Source organism: Salvelinus sp. IW2-2015, linkage group LG30 (assembly GCF_002910315.2).
Source record: "Salvelinus sp. IW2-2015 linkage group LG30, ASM291031v2, whole genome shotgun sequence".
NCBI classification, from domain to species: domain Eukaryota; kingdom Metazoa; phylum Chordata; class Actinopteri; order Salmoniformes; family Salmonidae; genus Salvelinus; species Salvelinus sp. IW2-2015.
In genome coordinates, this window is record NC_036869.1 from 15,341,117 (window position 1) to 15,354,691 (window position 13,575).

The 13,575-nt window shown below is 43.8% G+C and overlaps 2 protein-coding genes and 1 long non-coding RNA gene across 7 annotated transcripts in view; 2 read left to right on the top strand and 1 right to left on the bottom strand.

Moving 5' to 3' along the window:
• The window catches only part of LOC139023300 (uncharacterized), a 48,967-nt gene that overhangs the window by 27,312 nt on the left and 8,080 nt on the right, over positions 1-13,575 (top strand). The window lies entirely within an intron of this gene.
• Positions 167-4,646, top strand: tmem79a (transmembrane protein 79a). The gene is made up of 5 exons (XM_023975279.2): positions 167-313; positions 734-1,602; positions 2,002-2,187; positions 2,449-2,677; positions 3,377-4,646. Exons 2-5 carry the CDS (start codon positions 885-887, stop codon positions 3,567-3,569), a joined length of 1,326 nt encoding a protein of 441 aa, XP_023831047.1. The 5' UTR covers positions 167-313; positions 734-884; the 3' UTR covers positions 3,570-4,646.
• LOC111955162 (myocyte-specific enhancer factor 2D homolog) overlaps positions 4,824-13,575 on the bottom strand; it is a 35,827-nt gene continuing 27,075 nt past the window's right edge. Inside the window, exons 8-13 of one of the 5 annotated variants that reach the window (XM_023975273.2) lie at positions 12,990-13,019; positions 11,976-12,102; positions 10,342-10,504; positions 9,593-9,661; positions 8,948-8,995; positions 4,824-8,386 (exon numbers count right to left, since the gene is read on the bottom strand). In XM_023975273.2, the coding sequence (XP_023831041.1) occupies positions 7,939-8,386; positions 8,948-8,995; positions 9,593-9,661; positions 10,342-10,504; positions 11,976-12,102; positions 12,990-13,019 (885 nt within the window). In that variant the 3' untranslated portion in view covers positions 4,824-7,938. The remainder of the gene's footprint in view (positions 8,387-8,947; positions 8,996-9,592; positions 9,662-10,341; positions 10,505-11,975; positions 12,103-12,989; positions 13,020-13,575) is intronic. The other 4 variants (XM_023975274.2, XM_023975275.2, XM_023975276.2 and 1 more) reach the window with 4 other exon arrangements.

The window sequence follows — 13,575 nt, forward strand, 5'->3', positions numbered from 1 at the left end:
AAACGCCATTCATTTCCCCATAAGCGTTACCATGTTAAACCATGGCAGAGTTAGTGCCTACAAAAAACGCCATTACTATTTTTCTCTGGCATTGTAGAAAACGTAATCGTGGACAGAGTTGTCACATGATACTGTGTTTGCAACTACAAAAATGTCCCGCGGTGCTTTACCTTGACACACCTGTGAAACAACCCACCCCTACTTAAGTTTCACTTTACGACCTAGTTTGACAAACACTGGGACAAGTTAACGTATTTACTTGATTAAAACATCATATTTGAATCTCATGGAACAGCAGTAGCCTAGACATCAGGTAAGTCAGTCTAACTACAATTAGGCTACAGGGTTCAAAGTTCCTTATGTCTTGATGTTTTCACTATGGATTTGGTCTAGTATCGTTTGACCAGACTCGCAAAGCAAGATTTTACGACAACATTCCTTCTCTGTAACGCTCTCTGTTTCTGCACTGCATTACAAATTGATATAAAGTAGGCTAATACTTCTTTCTTTACCTTTACCAACTGTATCTAATAATATAAAACAATATCTCTTTCTGAGTGCAGTGGGCATAAGAATGTTGCTAATTCCCACTTTGCACAGGAAAAGTTCACTTCCTTCCATTTAAAAGATTAAAGTTCAATACTCACTGACTCACAGCTTATTAGCTTATCAAATAGATTGATTTGTAGTCACAAAGTAATACATAAACAGTTTTATTGCTCTTGCCTTTCAGGTGAATCAGTGGGACTTTCCCTTATGAGAATGTTTTGTACCAACTTGTTTTATGGAATATCATTTGAAATGTTGAAACACAATGGTAAATAGTCACTTTGCAGACAGACAGACGGGCCAATAATTGCACTCACAACACATAGCCCCTAGACATGAATATCATACAGACCGAGACAGGCAGAGAAACAGTGATGTCAGAGCACCTGACTTTAAACCCAGAGCCAGATGAAGAACGAGCTGGAGGGCCTTCTACAACCAGTAGATCTGCTGCTACAGGACCTCAAACACCTGGATCGGAACAACAGGGCCTAGAGCACAGGAGGATGGAAGGAGAAAAGGGGGAAGAGGATGAGGAGGAGGCAACCAGCTCAGCTACCTTTGAGCCTAGCACTTTGCTATGGCTGGGAGACAAAGGGATGGTGCGAGAGGGAGAGAAAGGAAGTGTAGCGTCTGAGAGCAAGGGAACTGAAGGGGAGGAGAGGGAGATAGGGAGCCAAGAGCTTCTGGAGGAACAGGAGAGACAGCAGGAGAGTGAGCGAAAGGCAAAATGGAGAGAAAGCATGCCAGAGGGAGAGAGATGGACAGATGAGGAGGTGGAGGGAGGCCAAGATGAGAAAAGGGATGGTTTGCTTGCAGATGATGAAGATGAGGAGGAAGGCCAAGTCAATTGGATGCCAGAAAAGACTATGCAGGGCTTCACTCCGACAGTGATAGTGCGTCCATCTAGCAAATGGGGGGAGTTCCCACCCGAAAATAACTACTATGAGGAAATGGACACTGAGAAGAGTTCTTTCTTAGAGCCCCAGACACATACAGGCCCACCAGTATACTACTACCCACAATGGACAGAGGAGCGGGACAACTACACACGTATGTACCAATGCCGTACCAAAACCATTTATGTCAATTGGGGTCAGCTCCATTTCAATTCTAATCAGTTCAGGGATTGAAGGGCATTACTATGAAACAAATATTTGTCATTATGTTGATTTTTAAAAAATACAAATAATTTATGGTACTTTTTTTATTTTATCTGATCCGTTCCCCCTGAAGCTAGGACAGCAGATTCCCTGTTCCCTGCCCATCTTCTGAAAACATCTGAAACCCTACCTCAAAGAGTGTTTAAAATAATCCCACAGCGCAACCCTTTTTTTTCTTCTTTTAAGTCTTAATTTGTTTTTATTATAATACTACTTTTTTGTTTTTATTTAAACAATTTTCTCCTATTTGGCTCTAATTTAATTGAACTCAGATTCCTCTGTTATTTAGATATGTGTTGCGGTGATGTTCTGAAACTTGGCCTGGGCATTGGTGCTGCAGCTGTTCTATTCCCTCTACTCGTGTGGGGCGGCTATGCCCTCTTGCCCTTTGATGCCCCGCCACTGGACAGCGCCCCTCCCAGGCTGGTGTACACACTGCGCTGCTCCTTCTTTGCTGTCATACCCATCATTCTAGGTAAGACTGGACTATTAGGGTAGGGCCGCGATATGCTGTTGTTGCCTATCAGCCATTTAATAGACTCATAACGTGTGTTACTTCTTGCTCTTGGCAATGCTAATGTTTTAATAAAGAAAATTGAACTCGCATGTATGCATTGCTTTGCTGTTCCTCACTTTTTTTGTCTTATTCAACCTCTGGGAGGGAAACAATCGTCCTCTCCCCCTACCTCTATCCCCATCCCTTGCACTGTCCCCCTTCCCTCCTCTCCCCTCCCAGGTGTGCTGGTGCAGGGGGTGGCGCGGCTGCACTACGGCGCCTTAACGCCGCTCTACGAGGGCAAGGTGGGGGAGGAGAGCCGGGAGATGGCGGTGCACCGGCACTACGTGGTTGACTCGCTCTCCCTCTTCCTGCTCTACTTCCTGCAACTGGCCGTTATGGCCACCTACATCAGCCAGGACATGCTCAAGATGGTGCCACTGCTCACCATCATCTTTGCCTTTGGCAGGTGTGTGAAATATATGTTCATCCCCGACGTGGCATCACTAGATAATCAGCCGTTCTTGAGATTGGGCATACGTCTGGAGTGTAGTCAGCCTAAAACGTGGCCATTGTTCCCCTTTCTCAACAAGGGCCATGGCTTGTGGAGGGATAGGTAATACTGCTTCGTGGATGCAAAATGGGTTGTGTTCGTGCAGATGGGTAGTAGCATTCCCTTATCACTGATCCATACTTTCAGTCAACATTGTTATCCTTATATTTTCTTACCTTTTTATATCATGTTTGTAAACTCTTGATACGTTCTCTGTATATTATCTCCATGTTCTCTGACCCATAGAATTATCTGGTATTCGTTTTTTGTTCTGCGTCGCCTTTTGGAGATTTAAATTAGTCTCGGCAGACTGGAATTATGATGTTTTCTGTTACTTCCTGCTATCTTCAAATTACTATGTAGTCTACCTTAAGTTTAAACTGGGGCAATATGACAGCGGTTACTAATATTCACTGAATATGGGCGAGTTCGTTTTAACATGGCCAGTGCCCTGGGTGGGCAGAGTTTTAGACCATTCCATTGGTCCTTAAGTGAAATCTCCACCAACCCAGGCCATGCAAAATGAACTTGCCCCATGTCTCTTCTTCTATAGGCTGAACTACTGGGTTCGTGTGACCCAATTGGCTGATCTTGTTGTGATCTCTCACCCTACAGGCTGATCTACTGGGTGTGTGTGACCCTAGGCAGCAGTGTGAGGGGGTTGGGCTTCGGCCTCTCCTTCCTGCCCATACTGGTCATGCTGGGCGCCAACCTCTACTTTGTTTGCTCGTCACTCAGTGAAGGGGCTGTCTTTGATGTGGCCCCGCCCACCACTGCTCCACCTCCCCGGCAGAGTTGGTGGGGCTAAGGAGGAAGAGGAGTAGATACGCCCAGTCCTGAAGCCTAGATGGACCCCCAGTCCCTAGACACTTGTGTAGATCTGATAAGGATAAATTACATAGGAATATGTCCACTTTGCTTTCTGATAGACCAGGGGCATGCTCAGTAGGCAAACATTGTGCAACCTTGCAGATAGAAATGTATTCTTTACTCTATATGTCAGAGATGCAAGTGTGTTCACAATATAACACACATTCCCCAATGTTTTGCCCTACTGAGGTTTGTTTGAAATGTTGTTGGTACCCATTCAGCTCTACACAACTGTCATGGTGTTGATTTGGAAGGAGAGAGGGGGGAAGAATCAATCAAGTTCATCAGCTTGGATTTCAACTTCATCTGAAACATTGGATTGCATTTGCAGTGGTTGATGGTGAAATACAATGACTTGAGGCTAGCAACCCCATAGAAGTTGCTTGTAATTGAAGGATCGTGTGCCATACGCCCTATGGGACTCCCAATCACGGGGGTCTTCCCCAAGTTTACATTTATGAAGACTTGAATGCAACTTTGCTGGAGTATAAACCTAGTGCAGAGTTGACCATTTTAAGAAAAAAGAAAAAATGTGGTGTCAAACAGGCTAGAAGCCCATAACAAGGAATAACAAAATATATTTAACTGAAGTAACCAAATACAATTACCAATGGTGTGAGTGGTTGCGTGCATAGATGTGATAATGAGGGGTGTTGAATGGTACCCAAACAAAATGGCCACAAAAATGCTACAACCAAAATCCAACAGTGTTGTCTGCATGGAGTCTCCTCAATGAATGGGGAAGAGGTGTGTCCCATTTCGCTGACAACCCTCCCGGCTTTGCCCACCGACATCCTAATAAGGAAAATGAGAGAATACGGCTGGGAGGGTTGTCACAGCGGATATAATTGTTTCAACTGTGCAATGTTTACATTTCATTTCCAAATTTGTACAGCATTTAATACTCCCAATGGATGGGAATGAAGTGTAATTTAATGACTACATGCAATATGTGCCTTGTCTGTACAGTACCATAAAAAGCAATGAACAATCAGTACATTGTTTGTATATGGCAGCCAGCTGATATTGTTGTATTCCTTTTGGACATAGTCGTTCAATATGTTTACACTCATAATGGAATGATGTTTCTCAAAGCACCTAATATTCCTGAGTTGTGTCATGACATCATGAAGCCAAGGGATGAAATGAGGGTTGACAGCCAGCTCAAAAGATGACAAGATCCCTTCTTCACTCAATTTGTCTATTTAATATATAAAATACGGTAAAACATACGCAAAAAGGTTAAGGGACTTGGATACTTTGGTACAACAAACACTTTTGTAAAAGCGGTATAGAATTTTAATAACATCAGTGCATACATTGTATATGAAAATATACACAAAATGTATATCGTTCTCAAAAACAAAAATAACCTTTACAACGAAAACCCAAAGCAGACTAACCGAGCACAATATATTAGCTATCATTTGTTTTTCTTACGCTACATTTTTTACGAGGTTCTTACTCATTTGTGATGCATTGTGATTTTTTAAAAATGTAACGAGCATTTATTTGTTTTGTATAATCCCACGCATTTACATTTTCAAATTCGGTTAATTGCTAATTTGTCCCCCCCCCCCCACATAAATAAATGTTCATATCTTAATCAATATTGCAGCATTTAACTGGTATTTTCCTTCATTGCATTTGCTATGTCACAATAACTGATTGTGCAATTTTAGCCAGTTTCAAGAAAGGAAGCCAGTTTCACTTATGTATATAAGGTCGATTAAATAAAAGGTTGAATATCCTACACAAAATACCAAAAAAATATAAGCTCCATAATAATAGAATATTAATAAAAGACAATGGAACTGTCACCAGCACAAATAAACACTTGAAAAATAGTAAGATCTAGAAAACATTTTACACAAGAAAAAAAGGGTGCAGGTTTTTCATTTAACATTATAGATTGTCTTCAGACTACATTGCTAGATTGGACAGAGAACCTTTTGTACATGAGTGGCCTGCAAGTGTCAGGGTATTAAAACCAAATCAGTGTGGTGTCAAATGTCTCAAACCAGAGGGACCTCTCCTTCAGACTGAGGTGGGCCTGACTACACAAAAGTTCAGATAGAAATGTAGCGTGTAGAAAATAAAACCCTTTGTCATAAAGAATTGGGCATGGATGTCTGTTCTAGACATTACATTTCTATCTGCAACGTTGCACCCCACTAGAAAGGTCACTGGTGCCAGCCATACGCACTGAACCCTGGGATACTCTGAGCAGGCAATGAAACTAAATCTGTGTTGCATAATGTACAGTAGATACATTTATAGAAATCAACACCGCCTTCTTACATTGTGTTAAATAGGACAACTCCATTAGACGTAGCTCACGGCAGAGTGTGAAGCATTTGAAAACATGATTTCATATGAATGATTAAAATGTGATTTCAAAAATTGGCAAATTACTTTAAATAAAGTAGCATTCGTTTTCGCTCAGCCTAACAGTGTATACTGTAGTTTACGAAGTCTGATCCTTTTAAGACAAAATACCATGATTCAATGCAATTGTACTAGTTTAATAGTACAATCCATTTTATTTCTATAATTTGTTATAGTGGTCTATCACTTGACTTTGATTATTGGGGATTGGGTTCAGCGCGTGAGGCCAAAGGACATGTTGACGCCGCAGCCAAGCAGGCCTCAAGAGTGAGACAGAAAGTGCACACCATCAACACTAGCATTATATAGGTTACTGAAACAAACTTCTCGGCTACTGCGGCAGGACTCCTGCATCGTAGCTCGAAACATATCACAATCACACTCATATGCAAACAGATCCACTGAGAATGAACACATTGCTTGTTTTAGGGATACCTAGCGAAGTCTATGCAAATATATTCATATGTACACACATCTGTATTGAAAAGCCTACTGCTTTGCTGCCAACTGAAGCTATAGAAATATAGAATATGTATTTTTCCATTCTGCTGAAACAGCTCTTTTGAAACATTGCAAAGAGCTGCAGAAAGCTAAGGGAACATCAAAATGCTTTTGTATAATGGGTGATTGTATACAAAGTCTTACTCTTAATTCCCCAAAACTACAGTTCAACAGTTCTAACCTTTATGAATGTGTCCAAAATGCCAAGACCAAATACTTCCTTAAAAGAGAGCAACCAGAAGTCCAAAAACAAACTTTAAATATGCATTGCATTGGGGTCTTCTACTAGTAGAATGAGCCTTAAGAAGTCCTGTGACACGCATCTCAGAATCTAGCCTAAATTCTGGTGCAACAAAGATTGCAAAAATTCCTTCAGAATCAGAAAGGAAACACAGGTGACGACACAACATACATCTGAGCATAGAGATATTGAGAGCAGAATCAAAGTCAGTGTTTTCTTTACTGTTTCATGGAGGTGGTCAGTCATAATAACTGAACAATATTCTTCAGTGTCCCTGTACTGCGTCTGAGGCATTTGGCATTTAGGAAAAGAGGTTGATATCGGCACTCTGGCAAGATGCTCGATTTGGCCTTGGCTGACAGTGCCAGTTGACCACAGAGTGCCACCTGAGGCTTTGGCTGGGGTGTTGGAAATTGGTGGCAGCGGCGGGATCCATTCCTGTGTATCCCTGACCGACCGGACATCCTGTTTGCCCGTCTGGGGTCTCTTCGCTCAGTGCCACTGATGAAGCTGAGCCAGCAATCTTTGCAAGCAGCGCTCGTCAAAACAGTCATTCCCAAAGTGCATTTTGAAGGGGTGCTTTCTGAAGCAGACAGTGCTAATTATATCTAACAACAGAACTGAAGAGTCAACAGGGCAGAAAGTCCCACGGTGAAAACTAGCACTTGTGTCAAGCAAACACAGCAAAAGCCTTCCGTCGTACTGTTAACGATAGTCGTGCTCAAATTAAAATACGTGACGCGTCGACTAACGTCTCTAGATTCACTTTTACGTCTTGTATAAACAGCAATGAGCAGTCAAAACATTTAGGAGAATATGTTCTATTTTAAATCCATCCATTATCTTATCATCCTGATAGCGCAAGTGTTAATTCCCACAAAACACACAAACTCAATTTGAGCGGGACAGCATCGAGATTCTTTGAGCCCCCATATTCACTGCGCGGCCCAATACAAAATCCAACAGCACACTATAGCATCCTCCCCTCAGGTGGAGCACAAGCCCATACATTTCTGTCTCTGCTTTGAGTCCTGGGGAGCTGGGTAGGTGGAGGTAAATTCTTTGGATGGAGGCAGGGAAGAGGGGGTTGTGTGGGGGTGGCAAATGGCAGGTGGCGGCGGGGGGGTGTTCTGTGTTTGTGGTGCTTCAGGGGTCGATGATGTTGGCGCCATGGCCTCTATGTGACCCACGCGTCGAGTCTCATGCGTTTTATGTTGGCTCCCTCCTGCTCCGCCTCATTCTGGGCCCGCAGGAGCTCCACCGAGGGGCTGAATTCGGGGGGCAGGGAACGGCCAGGGTTGCCCATGTTGCCCGCTGCACTTCCGCCAATGCCACCTCCTCCTCTGCCGCCTGCCGCAGGGTCGTCGCGGTCGTTGCCCTCGTAGGAGCTGCCGTTGCTGCTGAGGCTATCGGCGGGGGAACGGCCGGTTGGGGGCTCCAGGCACAGCAGGGAACCAGGGTATTGTGGCGGGGGCGCGGCCGCCTGGACGCCCCCCCCGGAGGAGGACGGCGGGGGGCACGGGGAGCGGCGGTCTCGGCCAGGCGAGATGGGCTCAGACTTGATGCTCATGTTGGAGTTGGTGTTGACAGTCAGCATGGTGCCCTGAGGTATGTGCCCCACCGGCCTGAGCGTCAGAGAGGGAGTGATAAGTACAGGAGAGGGGAGGGGAAAGATGGACAAAGATTAAGCACAGAGATGGAAATTAAGAGAAAGAGAAGGAAAACAGGACGGGTGAGTTTCACTTGACAATTACAATATATTGCAATACAAGCATAGTGACAGGTTTCTGATGTGAAGTTTTGGAGGGAACCCCTAATCACAAGACAGAGCACCAACAAGGCATAGTAGTAGCAACACCATTTGAATTGATGATCAAATCCATTCCAAGCAATTGACAAGTAAAAGTAACCCTCAAGCTCCCAAAACCCATACAAAACAGGCCAACAGCATTAGAAAAGCATGAAATTGTCTGTGTATGAAGGAGTGATTTGGCAAGAGATCATGGCGGCTAAGGAAAAACAATCCAGAAACTGGGTTTTTCAAAAATCCCAGTTGGAGGATTCCCGGTTCCGGAATTTTTGAAAAACCTGGGAACTTTGGTAAGGTGTAAATCACCACCACAGAATTGACATGCCGGGGCAGCCAAAAGCGCACAGACATGACATAGTACGGAGAAATACAGTACCGGCCCAACCACTCATCTCTACCCAAGAGGAGGTTGGACTGCGAGGCGCTGTGGGGAGAAAGAAACATTGGAGCACTTGCAAAAGAAAATGACAGAGTATGTAGCTATGTATGTGAAAGGTGTAAATGAAGGGGTATATTAGTATTCATCAATCTACCGATCCATCTATACAGCAATGCAAACAAAAATAGATGGATATAATAATACATTAATGGAAATATGTATATGTTAAGGATAGATAGATCATAAATAGATTGAAGTTGTGCCCAATCCCATTTCTTCCAATATAGAAGAAGCATTAAAAAAAATAAGAGCTGTGACCATCACATTTTCAGGAGCGGTAAATAATATTTCATGGTTTTCATAAGTGGTCTCTGGACAGTCCGTTGCCTGATTCAATCGATTCAATGTTAGTGCAAGCCTTTGTGTCCCCCTGTGGTTAATGCTAATATGTCACCATCTGGAAAAGACACCTCTCTCCCTTTATAATAAAAGACTTTGCTTACGTTTGTAAATGTATTTGGCATTGTCCTAAATAAAATTGTTCTGAAAAAGGGTCTGTGTTCTTAAGGAAGGAAAACATGGAATAGAGAACAGTCCCCATCCACCCGAAGGTACACGTGACACCTCAGCAAAGACATTCACCTCAGATTAGCTGCCAGACTGGAGATCTGGCTAGACAGGTCCCCGCTCTGTTTGTCCATGCCCCACATGCTGTGGACAAGAGGAGAGAACACACTCAGTCACACAGGCTACTGAGGCTGAGTGTGTGTGCATGGTGGCCATTTTGACCTCTACTACTTGGGTCAATTGACCACCGGAGGATTTGGCTGGGCTGGGGGGAGGTATTGGTGCTAGCAGTGGGATCCATTTTGACCTCTCCTGTTCGGGACAAAACAGTGACTTTTCTCCTTCAGGCCTTGAAGACCCGCCTGTTAGCAGCTTTGGAGGTTCTAAGCAACTACGCTATCCTGTGTGCTGCCATCATAAAGCTGAGTGTGGAGCCACAACGCAGCATAATACGACCGCCCTTATTGGTGCCCTGTGTGAGGAAAATAATACCTGGCATCTGACCTAAGATAATGAGGTATTTTATCAGTATATAAACTTTAAAACAAATCCTGTATTAAGTCGCATCCCTAAAAAAAACGATGGTGCTTCAAGAAGAAAAGGATCTGGGGTGGCATATGTCAGTGACACCAATTCACAGACCCCATCTAAAGAATGTGAATTGCTTGCAGCTACAAATGACATGGGGACACTATGCTACATGACAGGAATGGCCAGTCGCATAGTGTTTTGATGGACAGGTCGACAGTCATCAATTGGTTTGTAGAGAATGGAGGAGGGCTTCATGGTTGCTTTGTGACGTGACAATGCAAGGATGGACTTACACCAAGTTGCTAAGCGACGCCAGACTAAGTTGTTGCTGTTGCTGCTGCTGTTGCTGCTGGGATAAAGACGGTTGCTGTTGCCACGACACGTTGCCTTGCAGCAGGCCGCCTGGTGACGCCAGGGCGTGGAGAGCGGTGATGTCAGCGCTCGTCAGCTGGTATTCTGAGGGAGGCGAAAGAGAGGGAAAATGGTTAATCCACATTCATTTCCTTTTATGTGCTGTAATGTTGAAATGAATCAATCTATATAGGAACTCTGTACACACTACTGCAGCTATGGTGCATTTTGCAGCTGTTTGTTACTCACTGTTTGTTACTCCGCCACTCTGAAACTACTGATTTTGGTGTGAGGGAGAAATGAAAACCAGAAGGACTGCAGAACTCGAAGGCCAGAGTTGTGCAATCCTGAACTAGTGTCTGTGCAATATATACACAATGCAAGCATGTCTATTGGACAAGAATATGAAACGCAACATACAACAATTTCAGAGATTTTACAGTTCAGTTCATATAAAGGATCAGTCAATATAAATAAGTTATTAGGCCCTACCATATGGATTTTACATGACTGGGAATATTGATATGCATCAGTTGGTCACAGATAACTTTTTTAAAAAGGTAGGGGCGTGGATCAGAAAACCAGTCAGTATCTGGTGTGACCACCATTTGCCTCATGCAGCATGACATCTCCTTTGCATAGAGTTGATCAGGCTGTAGATTGTGGCCTGTGGAACGTTGTCCCACTCTTTAATGGCTGTGCGAAGTTGCTGGACATTAGCGGAAACTCGAACACACTGTCGTACACGTTGATCCAGAGCATCCCAAACATGCTCAATGGGTGACATGTCTGGTAAGTATGCAGGCCATGGAAGAACTGGGACATTTTCAGCTTCCAGGAATTGTGTATAGATCCTTCCGACATGGGGATGTGCATTATCACGCTGAAACATGAGGTGATAGCAGAGGATGAATGGCATGACAATGGGCCTCAGGTTCTCGTCACGGTATCTCTGTGCATTCAAATTGCCATCGATAAAATGCTATTGTGTTCGTTGTCCAGATGCCTGCCCGTAACCATAACCCCACCATGAAGCACCCTGTTCACAACGATGACATCAGCAAACCGCTCACCCACACGACGCCATATGGCGTGGTGTGCCGGTTGAACATACTGCCAAATTCTCTAAAACAACTTGAGGCAGCTTATGGTAGAGAAATTAACATTGAATTATCTGGCAACAGCTCTGGTGGACATTCCTGCAGTCAGCATGCCAAATGCACACTCCCTCAAAACTTGAGACATCTGTGGCATTGTGCTGTGTGACAAAACTGAACATTTTAGAGTGGCCTTTTATTGCCCCAAGCACAAGGTGCACCTGTGTAATGATCATGTCGTTTAATCAGCTTCTTAATATGCCACACCTGTAAGGTGGATGGATTATCTTGGCAAAAGAGAAATGCTCACTAACAGGGATGTAAAAAACATTTGAGAAATAATATTTTTGTGCGTATGAAACATTTCTGGGATCTTTTATTTCAGCTCATGAAACATGGGACTAACACTTTACATGTTGCGCTTATATTTTTGTTCAGTGTATAAGCTTTTGTGGCAATCTGCTCATGCTTCAGGTAACCTGTGTTGTAAGCTGTTGGCATGGCGGAGAAGGGCAGCCCCTGCGCCAGGAGGCTGGGCGTTGTCACGGAGACCACCGGCGTGGTGAGCGCCTGGGCCATTTGTGCGCCGGCCAAACGCTGGGCATTCTGGGAAGAAAGGAAATTATGGAAAATGTTAGACCAAATAAACAAAGAATTTAAACCTTGGTGTTTGACAGAAATGAGCAACATGTTTAAAACCTGTGTATTCAATGAATGAAACTTCTGACATGATCGAATGTCAATTGTTGATACGGTTGGATTCATGACAAGCTAAGCCTTTCAAAATGTATCTCGTATTAGGTGGAGGTGTTGTCGGGAGACATCTTGTGATATCATGCATCACACACACAATAGTGGTGGTGGCATTGCCAGGTGAATGTGAGCGAGCCTTAAAGCTATAGTTCACATTTTAAAATGAATAACTTACTTCAAAAAGTGAATTATCCCTTTAAATGCATGCCATTCATTGTTTGGGTAACCCCATGCAGTTTCCAGATGGACAGGGAATGTGCTGCAAGTTGGTGGTGGCAACAAACTGCCAAGTGAAATGACACCCATCATGCTGCCCAACAGTGTCAGCGTTGATGGAAGAAAATGGGCCGACAAACGATGAAAATGATCCAAGCGGAGTATGTGGCAAACGTTGCCCAAAGTTGCTGCTAACATTCCCACTGATAGATGCTAGCGTAGCTTGAAAGAATCTTTATTTTTCACCTTAAATACAGCATCTGATCATAGTTGTAGGACTATATGCAGTCATGCTGGAGTCACACAACTACAACCCTAAAATCACATGCATTCCAGTGGCGACTATAAACTCATGACCATACCACTGGACCATAGCCAAAGAGACTATCTATACTTTGCCCTTAAATGACACACTCATGAGCGTTGCATTGCACACTTGTGACCATGTGAATGTAAGGGGAAGGTCAACAGTCATCGACACATGCGAGTGACAGGAGAGAGAAAAAATATATTAAAAAATTCACCTCGTTCACCATCTCCAGCTCATCATCTGTCTGCAAAGGGGCGGGAGCGGAAATAATTACGCCACTGACCTTTCTCTGAACCCAAACACATGAATCTCTAGTCTCGACCGACCGTTGACTAAAGGTCATGCTGGACAGAAGACCGTGAACAGAGAGAAGGTCCTGTTTGTCAACGATACTACACTGAGTGTACAAAACATAGGAACACCTGCTCTTTCCATGACAGACTGACCAGGTGAAAGTTATGATCCCTTATCAATGTCACCTGTTAAATCCACTTCAATCAGCGTCGATGAAGGGGAGGAGACAGGTTAAAGAAGGATTTTTAAGCTTTAAAACAATTGAGACATGGATCGTGTAATGTGTGCCATTCAGAGGGTGAATGGGCAAGACAAAAGATTTAAGTGCCGAGGTATGGTAGTGGGTGGCAGGCACACCGGTTTGAGTGTGTCAAGAATTGCAACGCTGCTGGGGTTTTCACGCTTAACAGTTTCCCATGTGTATCAAGAATGGTCCACCACCCAAAGGACATCCAGCCAACTTGACTCAACAGTGGGAATCATTGAAGTCAACATGGGCCAGCATC

Bases quoted from the DNA above. Each gene is read 5' to 3' on its own strand.
- tmem79a (XM_023975279.2), top strand. From the start codon at position 885: ATGAATATCATACAGACCGAGACAGGCAGAGAAACAGTGATGTCAGAG. The intron at 1,603-2,001 runs GTATGTACCAAT...TCTGTTATTTAG, and splicing joins GGAGCGGGACAACTACACAC to ATATGTGTTGCGGTGATGTT. The intron at 2,188-2,448 runs GTAAGACTGGAC...CTCCCCTCCCAG, and splicing joins TGTCATACCCATCATTCTAG to GTGTGCTGGTGCAGGGGGTG.